Below are 20,042 nucleotides of genomic sequence, written 5' to 3'. Positions count from 1 at the left end.
ATATTGGGGTTGGCAAATTAGTAGAATCACAAAGAATAAAGTGTACCTTGCTGTCACTGCTTGTTTAATTCTGTTGCAGGGATCTTGTTAGATATACAGAAATACTTTGAACTTCGCGACGAGGGTGCAGGCCTGCTGCAAACAGGTAATGAAATCACTTACATTCAGATTTGCCTTTTGCCTGTATGGTCTGTGCCTAAAACACAGCCTAATATTTTCTAGTTCCTTCTCATGTGTGGTATTGCTCGCTCCCACTGGTGGGCAAGCTGTCTAAAATGTGAAACTGAAAGCTGAAAGACTTTGGTTCAGGGAAGATCAGAGCTCAGACTTTCAAAAATCCCACAGCATGTGAACCATAAAAGATGAAAGAATTTCTAAGTAAGAAATACAGAGCTTGAGCTGTTTGTGCCTGTTTTATTTTTTGTATTGTTCTTCTTTTTTAAATAAATCTCTATTTGAGTTTATTTCTGCAGACTCAGTACACTAAAAAATAAACTGAGTTTGTCTGAGAGCTGAGAAGTACTATAAGAACAATTTGACCAATGTTGTCTTTGTACCTTTTTGGATTTCTAGTCTTCATCTTGTGTTACATGCTGGCTGCTCCCTTCTTCGGATACCTTGGTGACCGATACAATAGGAAAGTCATCCTTGGAGCTGGTATTTTCTTCTGGTCTGCTGTAACATTAGGAACTTCATTCATCAGTGAATCAGTATGTTTGTTTTTTAGAGGGTACTACTAAAATCACCTTGCAGGATTTGATAGAGTCCTGTCTGATCATGTTTGGAAAAGCTGTGAGCTTTCACTCCCCAGGCCTGCAGTAAGTGGGCTTTGTGCTGGAATGCTCTATGGGGTGGTGGAGTCCAGCTCAGGCAATGGAGCAGATGCACACTGTAGTTGCAAGTGATGGAATCTTAATGCTGTCCCAAATTCTAGCTGATTATGTCACTGGGGTGCAGTGGATTGGCCAGCAAGCCTGAACAGTCTATTGATCACATCCTGAAGTTCTCTGTGGTGTCACTCTAAGAAATCACTACAGTGCAGAAGGCAGAAAGCACAGCAGTGGGGTGTGAGCAAGACAGGTGTGGATGCAGGAGCCATAGATACATGCAAAAGTCAGCTGCATTTCTCCCCTGGTACACCTGATCCATTAGAATACACCTCTTTAATAATCATCTGTTTTTTTTTCCATGCCTTTTTTGGACCACACGATGCCTTTTGCCTGCAGTATTGCTGGATATTCTTTCTTTCACGAGGACTGGTTGGCATTGGCACAGCCAGTTATTCCACAGTAGCTCCTACCATCATTGCAGATCGGTTTGATGAGGGAAAAAGGACCACAATGTTGTCTGTCTTCTATATCTGCATTCCAGTGGGAAGGTTGGTTTTCTTGCTAGCAACTGATCTGCCTTTTGAAATTCTGTCTGAGCAGGCCTGCAATTTAATGTACCCTCAACCTTGATTAGACAGATTTTGACATATATCTGCACTGGTTCTTGCAGAAGGATTTGTCACATGCTTAGCATCTCCAAATAGCACTGATTGGGTTTATTTTTAAATTTACTTTGAAGGAAAAATCACTTTTCTCTCAACATTTTGGGAGAAACTAAGCTCTGAAAACAAGCTTTGAATAAAACATTCAATTAATTCTAATATGTGTGACTTCTTTATTTATTCAATTGAAAATAGAAGTTTTTAAATATTTGTTTCCCTGACAATTTTGTTGTGTCTCTCTATTAAGCATATCCTAAGGAGGAATTGGCACTTTCCTCCCCTCTTTTATTCAAATTGACTTTGTGTCTGGAGAGGTGGAGAAGGGCTTTGTAAGTGTTTCGTGCTCTTTATTAGAACAGGCAGTTGAGGATGAGCCCAGAATCCAGACTAAAACAAAAGGAATTCCTGTAGGGCTTATTTCACACAGCTTGCACAGAGGGGAGCAGATAACAGAGCACTCTGTGGGCTGTTTGATCTGGCTCAGTGTCATCCTACAGAATGTATAATCCAGAAAATCTGGGATGTTATTACCACTGTCTCAAGTCTGCTCTGAGGAGATGAGATTCTCTTCTTAACACCCATTGGCAAGTAGGCCAGCAGAGGCCATGTGTCTTGTTTCTGTTTTATCTGTTTTGAAAGCTATGACAGAATATTTCCCTGTGCTCTCCCTAACTGGTGAGACACATTGTTTCAGCCAGCATGAGTTCATTAGCACCTGCTGATGATCCCCTTCTGTTTCTTACAGTGGTCTTGGTTACGTCCTGGCGTCCAGCATGGCACACGTCACAGGTGACTGGCACTGGGCCTTCAGGGTGAGTTAATCACTTCCACTCGTGAGCCTGGGCCGTTTGCTGTAAAATTTTGGCTAGGTTTGGATTGATGTGCTCACGGTGCTGAGATGAGCAGTGGAGGGGATCCTGGTTTCTGCCTGGTCACAGATCTGCTCCTGCTGGGACGAGCGGAGTATTTCTGCCTGGCTCTTGTGGAATTAAAACAGATATAGGGGAACTCTTACTGCAGCCAGGGCAGGTGCTGATGTTCCTGTCACCCAAGGACACACTTGGAATGGTTGTATAGCAGTCTTTTATGGCTGCATCATCGGTCCTTGGGTTTGTGATCAGAGTACTCCATGTAGTTTTCAGCTGGATTCCTCTAAAATCAGAGGAAGCAATCATGTGTCTCTGTGATGGGGAGGGGACATTCATTGTCCTTCCTCCAAACTCACCTAAAATCACCAAAATCCACTCTTCTTCTTTATAATTGTGATCTACAAAGTCACACAGATTTCTGAGCACACTGACAATTCTCTGATACGCAATTCTGTCTCTGAGTTTGAGTTGCTGTGGAGTTTTTGCTACAAGAAAAAAACGATATCCTTGATCTAACCAGCTTTGTATCTACAGGTTACTCCTTGCATGGGAGGTTTAGCTCTGGTTCTTCTGATTCTGCTGGTCCCTCGCAGGGTCCAGAGAAGGACAGAGGCACACAGAGCACTGAGCATCCATGGCTCTTCACGAGTAGCAGCCGAAAAACCTGGTGCACAGGGAGATGCCAAGACTTCTTGGTGTCAAGATATCATATCACTTGGCAAGAAGTAAGTGATTTTAGCAACAACTGAAAACTGCCCATTCTAGTATAAGAAGTACAGCTTTCAAATCCTACTCAGCTCCTCTGTACCACATGCTGTAGGCAAGGTGACTGAAACTGCTCTGACAAAATCTTTCTTCCACCCATTTACAGAAATAGTATGAAAGGGATTAAAAATCGTTTTTGTTTTATTTTGTTTCCCTACAGCAAGGGGGAAGGAGGCAAAGCAATGTTGGCAGGGTGCTCCTGTTTAAATCCAGTTCTACTTTCCACCAAGTTTCCCCTTCTCTCTTACTTTGGCATGCAGGGTAGGGTATGCTGGTACCCTTTGCGGGTGTAACTTCATCTGTAATTCTCAGTGCCCGAGGAAAGTCGGATCAGCGTGTCTGAGGCAGGGGGTTTCCCCCTCCTGTTACCCCGCAGCTGGTGAATATCCTGCCGAGCTCGGGGTGGAAGAGGTGGCTCCGGTCTGAGAACAGCAGGTGCCGCTGTGCACCTGCGCCAGACCCCGCTCTGCGCTGCCCGCGCCGGCAGGCTGCTTCCCTGGGGTCCCGATGAAATGCTTTTCAGTTAAAGAGATGCTCCTCTTGCTGCTCTGGGACTTTCTTTGGAGTTTTCTCCTTCTGCAGGAGCCGGCGTTTTCTAATTGATGATTAGATTTGCATCCTATTTGCATCCGGAGCAGCGAGATCATTAGAGGCCGTTTCTGTTGGATGACAGTTTGCAGGCAGCAGCAGCAGCCTGAACCTCCCCAGCGTGTCAACAGCCAGACTAATGCCGAGGCTCTTTTTCTGCAGAGAAATTCCTTACAACCTCCAGCAATGTTATAAAACTAGAATTTCATTTTCTTTTCCTTTCGGAACCAATTCCAAAGCATAAGGACACACTGTCAAAAGCCATGCAGTTCCACGCTGCATTAAGTGCAAGAGCCACTTGTCTTTAAGAGTTGTAGAATCAGATTGGTATCTTAAGAAATCCTCTTGTTGGTAGTCACGTCCTCACTCACAGCACTTTTATTTCATCTCAAGATTTCACAACAACTCCTTGATTTCAAAGGGGATTTTCTATAGACCTCTAGCTTGAAAGAGCTCAGTAAAAAGTTCATTTTCTACTAAAATAGGGCAGTAAGGCAACATGATTCAAACATTTCTCCTTCTGTCTGATAGCTCTTTGTGCACACTGAGATCAGTTTTTACTTTATCACCTAGAATGAAAGTACTTGAACCACCACCCCTTAACTGTTGGAAAGAGGCAGAAGTTGCTCTTCTATACTGGTTACACAAACAGCTGAAATCCACCCCGAGGTATTTAAAGTTGCACTCAGAACCCTTTAATTTAGCTGCTAAGTCTTGGAATTCCTGCCCACTTTCAATTGTTGTAGTTCTGCTATCAAAAATGTCACAGCAGTTGTTTTAGAATACTTAGCAATAAAATCTACAAGAGACCATGACTGGCACTTAACAGAGAATCAGTAGGTCACACTCTTCACTCTAATTAGTATTTTGCTGTCAAAATTCATAAATAAACCACCATCAAAGTTCACACCTTCACGTGAATGCAGTCATAGTTTTGGCTGAGATATCTGAGTGGACTGCTTTGTTACTGCTTGACATCCTGGACAGTGCGTGTGGGCCCGGCCTCGTGTCCCATTCTTTCAAACAGCTCTCATTTCTTTCGTCTTCCAGTTGGAGCTTTGTCTGGTCCTCGCTGGGTCTGACTGCCATGGCCTTCGTCACTGGAGCGCTGGGGCTGTGGGTACCAATGTTCCTTTACAGGGCTCAGGTTGCCCTAGGCATTGTGCAGCAGTGCCTGGAAAAATCATGCAATTCATCTAACAGGTGAGCTGTGCAAGGCTGGTTAAACACACGTGGGGAACACCCTGCGGTGCTAAATCACAAGTTGTTTCCAAAGGTGGAAGGTAGGGTGTGATTGTGAATGCTTTGTGAAGGCAAAGAGGTGTGAATGTTAGACCGAATTGCTTCCAGGTATGCTGAGATACTCCTATTTATTTGTTTGTTTATGATCACTCAGCGAACTGGAAAGATGCTGCCAGCCCTGTCTAAGTAAAATGGAAAGAAGCAGTAAGAGGAACATTTACAGGGAAAGAAGCAACACTGGAAAGGAGACTTCAGTTAACTATTGACTCTGTACCTCATGCCACTTACATACACATTTTAGGCATGTTTAAATCCTGCATTTTAGTAAATTTCCTATTCCTTCCTGTTAGTCTGGTTTGAAAACTACTGCCGTGCTGGCTATCTTTGTGAGTCCCAGCACAAAGCAAGCTTGATGAATTGATCTGGTATTGTATTATTGTGTCAAATCAAGATAATTTGCTCATGTGAACAATTGCCAATAGAGCAAATTAGAGACAGTCCAGACAAATAGAGATTCAAATTTTGGGTGGGCAATGTTCATTTACAATGGGAGAGGAATCTATTTTCATGATGGATTTCAGAGAGAAACTGTCCAGATTTAAATGAGTGGGAGTTACATTGAAAAGTCATCCACAGGTACCTCGATGGGAAATGCAGTTGTCTTTCCATGGATGCCACCACCAGCACTGTATTTAATAGCAAATAACACTAAGAAAGTGAGTGAATTAGGAATTTGACTCAGGGTAGAGAGAAAAAAGGAAGCTGAACTTTTAAAATACTTTTAATTGTTAAGCTGATAGTGTTAGCTTATCTTATCTTATGCTTTGAATTGTTATTGCACAGTAGTGTTGCTAGAGCAGAATGATTTTTCGGGTAAGTAAAAGGGAGCTCTGACAGTTTAACCTCATGTACTGCATCTTACAGGATGCTTTAAAAATAACCTTGGTGTAAGCTAGTGCCAGAGGCAGCATAAGGCAAGTTGGAGGCTGCTATTCCAGGGGGATAGAGAGAAAAATAATACAAACAGCTATGTCAGCCCTGCAGCTGGGAGTGCTGGGGGGACTGAGCTGCATGTTCCCAGACCTGCTCAGGGATGCTGTGAGGATGCTGTCCCCTCTGGCTGCTCAGAAGCTGTAGGCTTTTGTTAAGGATAGAGCTGTGTCACTTGGACTCTCTGGAAACACCAACTCAAATAGCACACAGCTGACTCAGGTCTCAGTCCTTTCAAGGTAGATAAATAGGCACTGTTTTTATTCTGGTCTTTGTGCAGACATCTTCAAACAGATCAGAGAGGTATGTGAGTATTCTTAAGCCCTAAAGGATCCCATAGGGTCCTTTCCCCAGGATTAGGATTCTTTGCTTTCCTTCCCCCTGTCAGCTGAACTGTGCTCTGATTTCTTCCAGCAGTAGGTTTATCTCAGCTGCAGTCTACAGCACTTGAATTTTCTAAGCACAGTTCTGTGGATGCTTAGATAAAGGAATGTCACCTTGGAGCTTGCTTCTCTTGGACAAAACTGCAAATTACTTATTCTGCCTGTTCTATCTATATTGTCTCTAACAAGCTATACAGAATCCCAAAGAATTTACAGGAGGAGTACAAACGTGCTTAAAATTTATGCAGTATAGCAGTATTTTTTTCTTGTAGAGTTTTTGATGCATTAAGCCATCAGTGGCACCACTGGTCTCGTTTCGAGAGGCTTGCTTTGTCATTACGGTCTCATCTGAGTCAGAGAGAAAAGTTTATCAGGAAGACCATTGGAAGCTAAACTTCTAATCTATTTGAATATGTACCCTTAAAAACTTGCTGTTCCTGGGGAACAAATTTTCATTTTCAGATGCAAAAACTGGGTGGCATTTGAAATTCTGCATTCAGAAAATTCTACACAGATATCCTACTGTTAACTATTCAGTGTTCTGTGAACAGTTCTGAGAACTGGTAGCTGTATCCCCTACTCAGAGAGGTGAGTCATCTCAGCCTCAGGGCTCTAATTTAGATGTATATAATTCTGTGTGACAGGATCTCTTTCCAAGACAGCAGATTGTGATACAGAGTTATTCCATCTGTGTTTTAAGGGTGACTGAGTCAATCAGTTCCCAGGCTAACTAAGATGACTGTGCCTCCTCTGAATCACTGGATGTCCAAGCCAGGTCATGCTGGGAAGAGTCCTCCTTGAGGCTGGCTGTGTAATACCAGCTCAGTAAATGGGAAAATACCAGCTCCACAGGATAGAGCCCCTGTTGCACAGGCATAGCTGCAATTTAGGCATGGGACTAAATCCATTTAGAAAGAGTGGGAGGGCTAGATCAAGTGGAGTAAAATTCAAGTTGCCAACTAAAGATTCTCTGAAGCTGAAGGTATAAGCTGACAATGGGACATGTGACACCAAACTTGTTCTACAATACGATTCTCCTGCACTTAACTGGCTCCTTTGCTTTGTCACCAGCCTAATATTTGGAGGCATCACCATTGGGACGGGAATCCTGGGTGTCATTGCTGGGGCAGAAGCTGCAAGAAGACTAAGGAAAACCAACAGCAGAGCTGATCCTCTGATCTGTGCCACAAGCATGTTTGTTTCTTCTCTGTGCCTCTACGTAGCAATCATGGTGGCCCAGAAGAACATCCTTTCCACTTTTGTGAGTGCCAGTTTGTCTGTCACTAGGAAGATGTCTTCTGGAATCCTGGGAGGTGGAGAAGCGGGAGGGGGAAGAGAAGGATTGCTACTGTTGGATTCCTGTAGTTCTCTAGACAATTAAGAGGTTTCATTAATTGGGACAAAGAGTTCTACTACCTGTGAGGCCCAGTGTGCATTACTTGGCCCGCTGAAGAGGGTAGGCAGGCAGAGTGTCAGAAATCAGAACTCAGGACATACAGACTTGGCCTGGGCTAAAAAGGAGGATTGTAAGCCTATATGGTTGGCCACGTGAAGCTTGAGTGTCCATATGCAAAAATATAGTTAAAAGAAGTCTCAATCTTATGTTAATTTTTAATGCTATGCGACTTAGTGTTCTTGTTTCTTTTTACTCTCTAAATACTTAAAGATTGGTGTACTTGGGACTGTACAATACACAGAGTTCTTGCTAAGAATAATTTAGCCGTCACCTTCAGTGCCCCAAATCACAACCTGATGTTCAAAGCCAAGCTTTTGGCAATGCAACATGACGTATAAATCACTGCAGTTGTTTTCAGTAAAGAGAAAAACAGAAACTTACTGTGAATGAGGAATAGTTCAAAAAACACCTTGAGAGAGAGGACTGAACGTAAACTTTATTTTAATTATAATGTGGTGAATCCAAAGCCACCATTACTGTGATTATCATAAATAAGAGGATCCGAGTAAAGTTAATTACAGTAATCAAGAGTTCTGCAACAGGGTATTTTTGCAGCTTTTTTGCTTCTAACACTTGTTCAAAGAGGTTTTCCTTTTGACTCCTCAAGAATATGCATTCCTGTGAAAAAAACACCTTTAAACCAAAGCTAAAAACAAACGGATTTGCAAGTCGGGGTGTGTGTGCAAAAAGCCAAATGTGAAATTAAAGATTATTTTTGAAACCAAGAGCAGAGATATAAATGCCCAAAGAAATAACCATTTTCTTTTTTGGCCTCTTAGGCTGCTACATCGCCCGTCCTGAGCACCTCCTTCACTTCTCTTTTGCCATTAAAGGTGAAGTGCCCAATCAGAGCTGTCTTTGGTTTGCCAGTCTGTATTAGTTGAGTGAATCAATGCAGTAATTAGAACCAGTTCTAATTACCCTTTTCAAACCATACCTTTTATTAGGGTGAATAAAACAAAATTTGTTTTAAATATTTCTCTCCTTGCAATCAGCTTTCTATCTTCATGCTGTTATCAGGGGGGAAACTGTAAACCAGGATGTGGATAGCTGGATTCTTTAGGTTTCTTCAGTTAGTCCCATAAACAGGGACTTTGCCATTGTATCTTTTGTTTGATGTTTTTGCTTCAGGTGTTCCTACATGTAATGCCAGCAGTGTGCAGGGGTAACAAATCATACATAATCCTAAGCACCTTTTTCTGCTAATATTTTTGCCACATGGCTGTTTAACCTCTGCCTTCTTTGGCACCAGCCGTGCCTCTCCTTGCTTCCCAAACAGGATCTGACACGAGTCATACTGGTGTGGGAATTGGAGTGGCATGCCAGCTGGTGCACCTAATCCGAGGGTTCCCGTGAAACAGATCTTCTATTTGTGTAGGACTCTGGCAGGAAGCTGGCTTTCCAGTTGCTGCCTATCCAAGCACTCCAATGTGAGCAGACCTGTCTCCATCACTTCACTTCAGTGCAGAGGTCACTGGGGCAAAAAGACCACGTGCACTGGCTTGCAGTTGTAGTAGTTTTTATATGGTGCTTTCCACTGACTTGAGTGAATAATGAAAGGGAATGAATGGGTGTCCTCAGCTATGGACAAAGCTGGAATAAAAGTTTGAAAGCTCAGGAATTCTTGAGTTAACGCATAAATATTGCAGGACTTCCAGGTCTCTGTTGGAGTAGATGAACTGAAATGTCATGAGGTTTCTCTTTCTGGACACGCAGTTCTTGGTTCCAAAAGCTCTTTGAGAAGGCAGAGAAAATGATCTGGCTTTGTTATCACAGAGGAGGCTCTGTCTACACCTTTTTCTCTTTCCAAAAGTAGACAAATATGCTGTCTGCAGTGCAGCAGGTGCTTTGGAAAGTCACATCTGAATCCTGCATCTGAGAACTTTGGACTGTATTTGGTGCTGAGGGAACTTTAATTGAAATGGACTTAGCTTTAATGGTATTGCTATATGAAGACACAGTCTTGTCCTGCAAATTGCCTTTGGAGGAGACACTGCAGCTCTTGTCTCTGATACACCTGTGTGGTGTGGAGCTTTTGAAAAAATTCAACCAGACAACACATGGTCCAGCCATGCTAACTCTTCTTTTTGTCTAGACATGTGACTGTTTAAAAGCAGAACCTGTGTTTGATGTTAATTACAATCCAATTCTCTTCATATTGGCCTTTCATAAATGGCCATCTACAAAGAAAATCTCCTTAAAATTTGGGAACTTGCTCTGGTTACATCCTTTGAAAACCAACTGCAAGCATTCTGTCCCTTAAAAAGTTGTCCTGGAGAAGGTGACAGCAATAAAACAGTGCTTCTGGATACACTTAGCAGATTAGAATGGGGATGTCACAAAATTGATTGCATGAATTTATTGGAAACTTTTTCTGTATTAATTTAAAAGAAGAACTTGAGACAGTACAAGGAATATTGAGAGGTTGTAGAACCAGAAGGATATGCCTTAAATAAAGCACTGCTTTCCTGCCATCATAAGCACTTCTCCCTTGCCAAGTGCAGTACTTCCAGGACATCTTCACCTGTTTTAGAGATAAAACAGCATACAACTTTCTCATATTTATAGATTGCAACTGTTTTGCCGTTGGATGGATGAGAATGCCAGCTATTCAACCAGACTGCATTTATTCTGCATGAGAAAGTATAAAATTGATATTGATTTTAGACAGAATATGTTGGTATAATCTGTAGAATGATTTATTGTTTTCTCTTTTTTTTTTCTGATGCCCTGCAACTGCAATCCACAGAAAACATTAGGAGAGAAAGAAAAGCTAACAAAGCTGCATCTCAAACATAACACAATTCCATGTGAAATAATTCCTCTCTGCAGTATGAGATCTTAGCCACTAAGTATCACATCCACTTAGCATGGACAGCTTTTCATTAATTCCCATTCCTTCAAAGTCTGTGTTGAGAACATAACTGGTTTCCTAAAGATAAATTTTACACTCTTTTCTCACACTTGGCATGGTATGCTCCTGTTCTTAGGGGCTTGAAGAGATTAAATGACTTAAAAAATCATGAAGAAAAAGGCAAATATGAAACAACTCTGTAATTACTAAATAAATAAAGGAGATGGAGCGTTAAGGGGATTGAGCAATCTGTTACTTGGTGTGTCAAGGCAGGCAGTCACACAGTCCATTGATGATATAGAGGAACAGATGGGAGACTTCAGAACCTTACCTTCTAACCATTTTATTTTCATCCTGTGTTATCTAGAGTGTCAGCTAGGATTCAGATACACCTCTTTGTTCTTTGTTTCCCTCCTGCTTCCCTTTGACCTCACATATCTCTTGTTAGCTATGGCATGACCAACAGAATTTAGGTAAACTCACGCTGTTATCACTGTATAGCAATAAAACTGCACTTCTACATCTGTCCATAATTTCCCTATGAGTACTGCTTTGACTGCTTCATAGGCTGTGTGTCTGCGTTAAACAACAGCATGTTTCAGGTCAGGGGAAAAAAGGAAAAGAAGGTCCTTGATGAATTTGGATCTTCCAAGAGAGACCTGGAGAGCACCAGCTGGAGATTAGATGGTGAAGGGCTGATATTTGAGTGGGCTGCAAGGTTTGACCTTGTTGGTCCTTATTTCTGTGCAGCTCGGCAGTAAGTGTGGTATTGCTAACCACGTTACCAACACACTTCATTTTGGGTTTGGCCCACAGTTTATTTTCCAGGTGCCATCTGACACGGAGGCCTGTGCCACTAAGCAGAGTATGCCTTCTAGAAGCGCTCCCTCTTTGCAGTGTAGCTTTAATGCTTTCTTCAAATATTGACTAGCCTGCTCAAATCCATGACCGGGTCTGGCTGAGAGGGTTAATCTCTTCTAAGACAAGCAGAAGAACAGCAGGGGGCCCTTCCCCTTTTTCCTGATGACTGAGTTTCCATCTGTGATGAGTTATGGAATTCCCATAGGGCACCAAGTCTTGGAGGCTGCCTGACCATAGGAGTCCATTTCGCTTCAGAAGCTACCTCTCTGAAGGAGCCTTTAACAGTACTTTTACCAGCACAGAGATATTCAACTGATTTCATTTGGAAACTGTGTAAAAGCAGATCTTTGAACGCTTTATAAACCCTGTGCTGGAGGTTTCCCTTCACAAGATTTGCTTTCCTCCTCTTGGGCTCAGCAGTTCAGTCCATACAATTTATTAATGAGACTGCTTCTGTATTTCTCCCTTTGGCTCTTTAGGTGAGTATTAGCCACACAAACACATAAACACAACTCACATACCTTCCCTGGTTCCTTTTTCCATATTTAAGATGAACATAGTGGTTGTAAGCATAGACATAGTTTAATTCATAAAGAGAGGGGTATGTACAGCAGCTCGTCGAGATAGGCACAGTTAATGAGACTGCCTTCATCTTCATGCTAAGGAATGTCAGTGTGTCTGTGTAGTCACTGCTTTCTTCTTTTCTGCAGATTTTTATTGCATTTGGAGAATTATTTTTATCTGTCAACTGGGCTGTTGTGACAGACATACTGCTGGTAAGTGCTTGTGAAACTATTTGCTTATTTTCAGCTTTTCACAACAATATAGTTCATACACATGCATCTTGCTTGCCAGGAAGACCTGCTTCCTCCTCCTAGGAAGAACAAAACCTTACTAAGAATACAGGTCCCTTTCTGGGACCCTGCTAACGTCTGTGTTGTAACCTGGTGCGTGGTGTCACAGCAGAGCTACTGCTAACAAGACAGGTGTAGTAGTGACAGCCCGAGCTCACTGTGAGCCCAGGAGAGAGGCATAGTGCTTTGGGTGCAGCTCGTGCCAGTGTCCTGCTGCTCCTGGAGCCCACAGTAGTCTGGATTTTGTGTACAGCTCTGCATTGCTGGATCTCTGCCAGAAAAGGTCTCCATCAGAAAGAGGATCACTTCTGTTTTTATTCAGAGATTCTACATTTGTGCCCCAAAGCTTTGAAGAGAGAAAGTCGTATTCTGTAATGTTAATCAATCTGTTACACTTTTATTTTGTGAACTATCAGCAAGCTCCTTCACTCCAGAATACAGTGCAGATAACTTCCAGAGCTTAGAATAGCTCTAAGTGCGAAGATGCGAAGTCTGGACTTTCTACTCACTAGAATTGTTTTTGAGGGACCACAGTGTCACAGCACAGAGGGTGTGGCTGAAACCCAAACCCTTCCAGCAGGATGCTGCCTGAGAGAGAGATTGTTCCTGGAGGTGTAGCAATGGCAAAATGCTGGTGCAGTTGGTACAGATAAAGACAAAGAGAGAAATTGTTTAAAGCTCTCAGGACCTGTTAGAGAAGACATGAAGATAAGGGCAAAACACAATAGAAATCTGTGTTTCCCATCCTCAGGCTAATGATGGGAAATCTTGAAGAGAGCCTAAGCAAGGGTCACATCAGCATCTCCTTTTTATGTAATTGTCTCATTTCAAGAGAGTTCAAATCTATTTGCAGATTGCTAAAGCGATTCCACTGTCATAATAAATCTTTCATATAATAAGCACCACAGTGGATGCATTAATGTGTAGCACAGCATGCAGTGATGCACAGTAACATGTCACAAGAATTTAGGACAGTAAGGAAAACTTGCAGCCTATGGTTCATGAGGAATATGGTTATCCACAAGGTTGCCATCATTTCTTGCTGCCACAGCAACTGAAAATTTGCTGCTGGGGTTGCTGTCACTATGGCCTTATCTGCTCAGAGTACACACCTTGATTGGCATTCCTCACAGCTGCCTAAAGGAGCAGTGAAACAAACGAGCAGCAATAAAAGTATCTTTTTTACAGCTTTTGGTGTAAAAGATGTGAAATTGTGCAGCCAAACACAGAGAGCTTTCCAGTGACAGAAGGGATGGGCCATGAAGCACTGTGGAACTCTGCTTGGCTGAACGGACCCTGCCTCGATGACACAAGCCTGTTTGACCTCTAATTTCATAGCATGAAAAATCTTTCTTTCCATTCTGATGGAGATGAATGAATAAAACAACCAATATTTCACGGTTATTCAACAAAGCATACTGATACTGACTGCCATGCTCTGTTCTCAAGTTACTCTTTCATAGTACTGCTCTCTACAGTTCAGTTTTGTGCGGCCTGGAAATTTGATAAAAAGATAAAACTTGCAGTCAGCATTAATGAATTGACTGTCTGCTTCAAGCCCTGTTTTAATTCTCTGCCGTTGTTGAAGAGGAAGATGGCGTTACTGAGTTAGATGCTGTTGAAGCAGGATTGGAAAGTAAGGCACCAGGGAGTGCTGGTCCCGAGCTGCAAAGCCTGCAGGGAGCTGTGCTTGCATTCAGTTCAGTCGCTCCGGCCTGAACTTGCTTAGGGAATGCTGCATCCTGTTACAGCCTGTACAAAATCCATTTGAGTGTCATTGCCATATCTCCATCCACATAAACTGAGGAGAGGAGGAAGTTCTTGTCTCCCAAGTGACTGACACACTTCATTTGTTATTTATTTTAGAGCATTTTGGTTTTAGGTTCAAGCAACTAGTGGGAATGTAGAGAATAGAGCTCTGCCATGGTGTGCTTCCCCTCAGAGCAGGGATGCTGTGTACAGCCTCACTGTGCTTTGCATGGATCTGTGGAATTCTAAATGATAGTAATTGTTTGGTCAGAAAAATGGAATTCAGCTGCATCTGTGGATGGCTGCTCATTCAGTGCCAATCATATTTGGGATTTCTGTTTCATCCTGTTGAAAATCCAGGTTTCAGTGCGTTACTTCTATTACATTGACTGAAGGATGCCATAATTAACAACAGGAACTTGTTCTTCTGCATTGTTTCCTGTGTGATCTGGTAGAATTTCAGATACTGTGGCTGGATTTGCTAATGCTTGTTCATATTTTGCCATGAAAATTACTTTTCCTCCTCCCTATATGACACCGCCAGGCAGACAACGTAGCTCGGAATTTATTTATCCTGTGACCTGTGGAGCACAAGACAAAGGAAGATGTTGGCTGACTGTTAAAGACTTTCTTTCTTTGTGGCTAATGCATCAAGATGCATTGCATGTAGCAACCTCTGTACCCCTCATTCAGCTGTAAACATAGCAGTACCTGCTGTATGGCTGCAATCAGATCGTGCAGGCAGAGCAGTGCTGCAGCTGCCTTGCTTGCAGTGCTTGGGCTGACTGGGAGGCTGTCACAGTGAGTCCCCTATGAAATACTTGTTTACCATCTGTGAGGTACTGGTACTCGGCATTTTGGGCTTTTGGCAGCTAAAAGCAAAAGAGCTGCTGGAGCTGGAAGCTAATATTCGACTTGGGAAGGCTACCAACATGTTCCTGTCTTTGTTTATAAGTGCCCTGGGAGGTGCAGAAGCGTTTATCAGCCTGTCTCTCCCATCTGCTTTTTTAGCTGACAGCTCTGTCACATACTCTAAAATCTCCAGAGACAGGGCTTGCAAATTGCAGTGTGGGCACCTTGTGCATCCATCCAGGCATCCAGACTGGCATCTCCAAGGAGATAGCAGAGCACAGAGCTTCACCTGCACTGCTGACATGGTGGGAGCTCCTGGGCAGTTACTCTGGACGAATTATTCCAAAGTCCATGTATGTGGCAGTGATCAGTTTCTTTTCCTAGTGAAGCCTGCAGAGTGTTGAGCTTTTGCATAATGTTTCCGTTTTGTAGAAAAACCTGAATAATAGCACAGTGAGAGCATGAGGGAGCCTCGTAACTATAGGAAGCTGCTAGCTTTCTTGTCCATTTTTCTCATTAGAGCTTGGTTCCAAAGTTGCAGATACCAGGTGCGAAGTGCATGCCACAAGGAAGTGGTGCAGGACGCACAGAGAGAGAAAGAACATTTCTGTTTTCCAATGCCTGCAACGCCCAGAATACGTTAAGGACATAACAGTATTTGATCTGTGTTTCTCAAACACAGCTTGTCATTATCAGCAGAAGAAAGAAAACCGAGTCTTGGGCAGATGACATGATATCCTCTGAGAGCCAAGAGCAGAAAATCACCAGTGTAGTTCTGCCATAGCAAGGTCTGCTCCCTAAGCCCAGAGTTTTCCACTGTGGTTTGCTTATCTCTCTCATTCACTCTGAGAGTGAGACTGAAATATTTTCTTTTGTTCTCACAAGAATAACTAATCTTGCTGTGGACAACGTTGCTTCCTTACCCTCCAGTTTTAATTTCCATTAATGCAATTCTTTACATCCACTGTGAAGATAAGGCATTGATGCTGCTGTTGTGATATAGCTACATCTTAGTGATAAGAGAATATTTCTTTAATATTCTGAGGCCTCTTCACACACATGGAATGATAATAAAACTCTATTGTGAGAGCAAAATCTTTTCTTTCTTCTATTCCCAACTTGTTGTCACGCATGTTAGTGGTTCCTTGAAGGCAGCCATAAAGCTGCAATAGCTTCCATACCTTGAGTTTGTCTCTTGGCAAAATACATCACCCCATTAGTGAGTGTCTGAGACACCCTTAAGTGATGCTCACGTAAATCTGCAAGAAAAGCCCAAGTAGAGAAAGAGAGGATATTAAGCATTTTGTCTGTGGTACGAGCAGGTGGTCGGAAAAGCAAAGACATAAAAGCTTAAAATTGCCTCTGTCTCATTATGTGAATGCTTTTCCCTTAACCATGTAATAATATAAATGTATTACAGAGAGAGACACAAACAAATTATGTACAATCATACTGTATTTCTTCAAGCACAGTTTGTTTTCTTCAGTAGCACAGACATAAAGCCCCCATTAACCCAAAACGACTGTATTTCATTTTAAAAAATAGCTATGATCTATATGATCCATTGCAGTGTTCTGGACATATGTCACATCTTCTCCAAGCTCCTGTTTAAACCCTGTGCATTCAGAAGCACAGTGACTCTGAGGTATGGTTATTGAGGTGGCTGCACTCAGGTGCTCTCCAATTACAGCAGTCTGTAATCAAACTGCCCACTGGTGGGGCAGGCTGGGTCCCCTGCTTGAGCCTTCACACGGTCTGCAGGGTCTCAGCTGACATCCCTCATAGCCAAGGCACCTACTTGAGATGCACTCTGTTAATATCCATTCTCTTGTGTTTCATTTCAGTATGTCGTGACACCGAGACGGCAGTCTACAGCTATTGCCCTGCAGATCTTGGCGAGCCACTTGCTGGGAGATGCAGGCAGCCCGTACCTTATTGGGATGGTAAGGGAATTTTCTTCTTACCCGGGTTTTCTTTAGGGTAAATCTTTTGGAAGCTGAAAGACAGACACTCTCAGAAGTAGAGGCTCTTCCTGGTCTGAAGGTTGGAAATCAGTCAAGCTGTTGGCCTTGAGTAATCCTGATGCTGGAATTCAGAGGAACATTTTGTAAACGTTTTTAAGTGGAATGCAACTTCTGGTGCTGTGTCTATAGGTGTGAGTAGTTTCCTTGCAGTGTGTAGAAATTTTGAATTTGAAAATTGATGAATTTCGAAGGCACACATTTTTGCAAAGGCAGTGTCATGGGTATTGCATTTCAGCACTTTTTGCTAAGTTAGTGAGGAGTTTCATATGAATTAAACATAGAAGGATAGGATCATTTAGGTTGAAAAAGACCTTTAAGATCACCAAGTCCAACCATTCAGCTAACACTGTGAGCCCATCACTAAACCACGTCCCTGAGGGCCGCATCCACGTGTCACCTGAGAAAAAAATCAAATACTGTTTTATGTATTGAAACCTAAAAGTATTAGCTCAAATTCTTAGTTTTGAAACCTTAGAATTGCTCAGTGTTCTGTTGAAAATCACAAGAGTAACCTCAGTGACTGCCTTTTGATACTACTTGTCATTCAAAGCTCTGGTTTCAAATGACCTTAACCTTGAATTCCTATTTTATTTGAGAACTGTTTTCCTTGCCCTTCCTACAGCACCTTAATCTTACGTGGTTCTGGACAAAGCAACCTACTACCATTTTTTCATTGTAGATCATTTATTTTAGTTCCAATGGATGATATCTGTCAGCATTGTTCCCTTTCTTCATTATTTTTGATTTAAGGTGTGCAGTAATTCTGCACATCTACTTTGATTTTTATTCCTTAAAGGACATGGGAAAGAGAGAGTTTGATGGAAGATTGTATCGTTGTTGTTCTGTAAGTTTTGTTCATATGGAAGTCATTTTAAGGAATATCTGTTCTTTCACATATAAACAGTGACATAGTTAAAGCCAGACAGAAATGTGCAAGCAAGCTGGTCCAGCCAGCCAGATCTCCCTTTTCCTCACCTGGATGGAAGTAGGAATCTTAACTGTGTAATCTGTCCAGCAGAGAACAGTCCTTTCTCACCGAGGGATGCCTTCTGCAGCTCACTTCTTTTGGCAATTGGAGAGATCCTTTTTCTCCCTGGAGTGCATTATAGAACCATTGCCCAAGCACTGATTTGGCCATATTCAAACAAGATAGCCAACATCCTTGTGTCACTGAAACCACCAAACAGAAAATACAGAAAATACAGAAAAATGGGAGGTTCTTAAAAACTGGTGTGTGCCTTGTGCATTCTCCACTATTTGACTATTTTAGTGCTTTATGCCTGGGAGATGAACATGTTTGTATTTATTTCTTACTTACTGTTCTTTGCTAACTTTGAGGCTCAGCAGGACTGAGGCTTCCTGCTGAATGTGCTGCTGCATCCTGCTAGTAACTGTGTGCAGAATACTTCTTCTGCAGTACCTGGCACGTGGTTGCCTTAAATAGCAGCCAACTGAGAAAAGTAAGATGAAAAAAGTTTGTCACGGTACATCCTCATGTAACCTTGCAAGTTTGCAAAGAACAGAGATGATAAATCCAGGAATAGAACTGTTGTATGTCCACGTGGGGTCCCTGGCAAAGAGTACCTCACTGTGTTCTGGAAGGCTTCTGTGTACCAGAACACCAACACTGCCCATATCTGCTGCTGATTAAACACCAAATCTTCTGTTTTCAGATCTTGCTGTTGTTTGCTAACCTACTTCAACTAAGGCTTTAGCTTATCAATTCTCAGGAGAGGCAGTGAATTGTCTTTTTCTGATTTCTTCCCTTTGCACTCCAGAGATTTCCTTACTTTTTAAATTAAACACACTGGGTTTGTATTTTTGCTGTTTTCTTAGCTTTAGTCCCTATATGCCCATTTAGAGCTGATCTTGCTCTTATCTCCTTAAAATGTCATTCACAATCATATTAAACCCAGCAAAGGTTGAAGAGTCTCATAATAATGTATTTCCAGTCACGTAGCATATTGTAATAACCAAAGATGTATGTGGGAATAAAAAGGGCTGCATTTAACATTCATCTTTTTGTTTGTGCTAAGAAGAGTCTTTAAGTTCCTGGGTTAAATATTGAACCTTGTAGGTTTCTTGAAAGTGGCTTTTCTGTCTGCAAAAATAAAATTCATTATAGCTTTTACAGACTCATCTTCAAACCAGTGAAAAAAAGCAGCCGCCCGGTATCTTCTTCCCCTTCCTCACAGTATCACTCCATGTCTCCTTAAATGCCTTTTGGCTCCAAACCAGATTCCTCTCTTGTCTCCAAAATCTATTTCTAGCGCTTCCCTTTTTAATGGCTATTGCTTCTCGTGGCTGTACCGGTGCCAATTCTGTTTCTATTCATTTGCTGCTGATTAGGAATAGATAAAGTTATCCAATAACATCAAGAAATGATGAAAGTAATTGCCAAACATCTGTCCTTTGCAGGCTATCTGGAGATGGGCTAGAAAATGGTAAAATGAGTTAATGGTTACCAGTCATGATAAATGTTGGTTGCAGGATTTCTTATTCTTGTGACTTGAGGCACTAACAGTACAATAAACCATGAGATACCTCAACCAAATGGAAGTTGAGCAGCAGTGCAGTGCAGGTGCACCAGACACTGGGTTTGTCAAACCAAGATAGCAGCAGGCTTTTTATCCCCGCCTGCTCAGCTTTATTCTTTTCAAGGACCACAATGCGAAGAGTCTGCTTAAATCATGAGAGAAGCATGGTTTTATCTCATATTGGTGACAGCATTATTCACTCCCTAGATCTCCAGTGCTATTCAAGCCAAGAAAGATCAGTCATTCCAGTGGAGTTTCTGCAGCCTGCAGTACAGCTTCATCATCTGTGTTTTTGTTGGTGTCTTTGGAGGAGTATTTTTCCTCCTGACATCTTTCTACATCGAGGAAGATCGTAAGGAAGCAGAGCAGCTTTGATGTTCCTATGTATCCTTCAAACCTGTATCTGATTTTTTTTCTGATGTATGCAAGCCATGATACTGACTCTGTAAAGTTAAAACACAAACTTATGTACTATGGTAATGCTACAGTAGTTTCTATAAATAAAAAAAAGCAAAATCCCACCAAA

General features: G+C 42.1%; 1 protein-coding gene and 1 long non-coding RNA gene across 5 annotated transcripts in view; one reads left to right on the top strand and one right to left on the bottom strand.

The window, feature by feature from the left end:
* Positions 1-20,042, top strand: part of LOC100540504 (protein spinster homolog 3) — a 24,419-nt gene extending 4,377 nt beyond the window's left edge. For 2 of the 3 annotated variants that reach the window (XM_019621917.3, XM_085240762.1), the window contains 10 exons: positions 80-145; positions 574-710; positions 1,227-1,378; positions 2,238-2,304; positions 2,896-3,086; positions 4,765-4,917; positions 7,401-7,590; positions 12,211-12,276; positions 16,800-16,898; positions 19,724-20,042. In XM_019621917.3, coding sequence (XP_019477462.2) covers positions 80-145; positions 574-710; positions 1,227-1,378; positions 2,238-2,304; positions 2,896-3,086; positions 4,765-4,917; positions 7,401-7,590; positions 12,211-12,276; positions 16,800-16,898; positions 19,724-19,891 — 1,289 coding nt within the window. In that variant the 3' untranslated portion in view covers positions 19,892-20,042. Of the gene's footprint in view, positions 1-79; positions 146-573; positions 711-1,226; positions 1,379-2,237; positions 2,305-2,895; positions 3,087-4,764; positions 4,918-7,400; positions 7,591-12,210; positions 12,277-16,799; positions 16,899-19,706 lie in introns of all 3 variants that reach the window. The other variant, XM_085240763.1, reaches the window with a different exon arrangement.
* The window catches only part of LOC146543008 (uncharacterized), a 53,241-nt gene continuing 41,398 nt past the window's right edge, over positions 8,200-20,042 (bottom strand). The window contains exons 2-4 of one of the 2 annotated variants that reach the window (XR_014887552.1): positions 17,955-18,149; positions 16,920-17,040; positions 8,200-14,684 (exon numbers count right to left, since the gene is read on the bottom strand). This is a non-coding gene — a long non-coding RNA (uncharacterized LOC146543008). The remainder of the gene's footprint in view (positions 14,685-16,919; positions 17,041-17,954; positions 18,150-20,042) is intronic. The other variant, XR_014887551.1, reaches the window with a different exon arrangement.

The sequence above is a fragment of the Meleagris gallopavo genome, chromosome 21, assembly GCF_905368555.1.
Source record: "Meleagris gallopavo chromosome 21, MGAL_WU_HG_1.1, whole genome shotgun sequence".
Lineage (NCBI taxonomy): Eukaryota > Metazoa > Chordata > Aves > Galliformes > Phasianidae > Meleagris > Meleagris gallopavo.
This window is presented reverse-complemented; position numbering and strand designations above follow the sequence as displayed.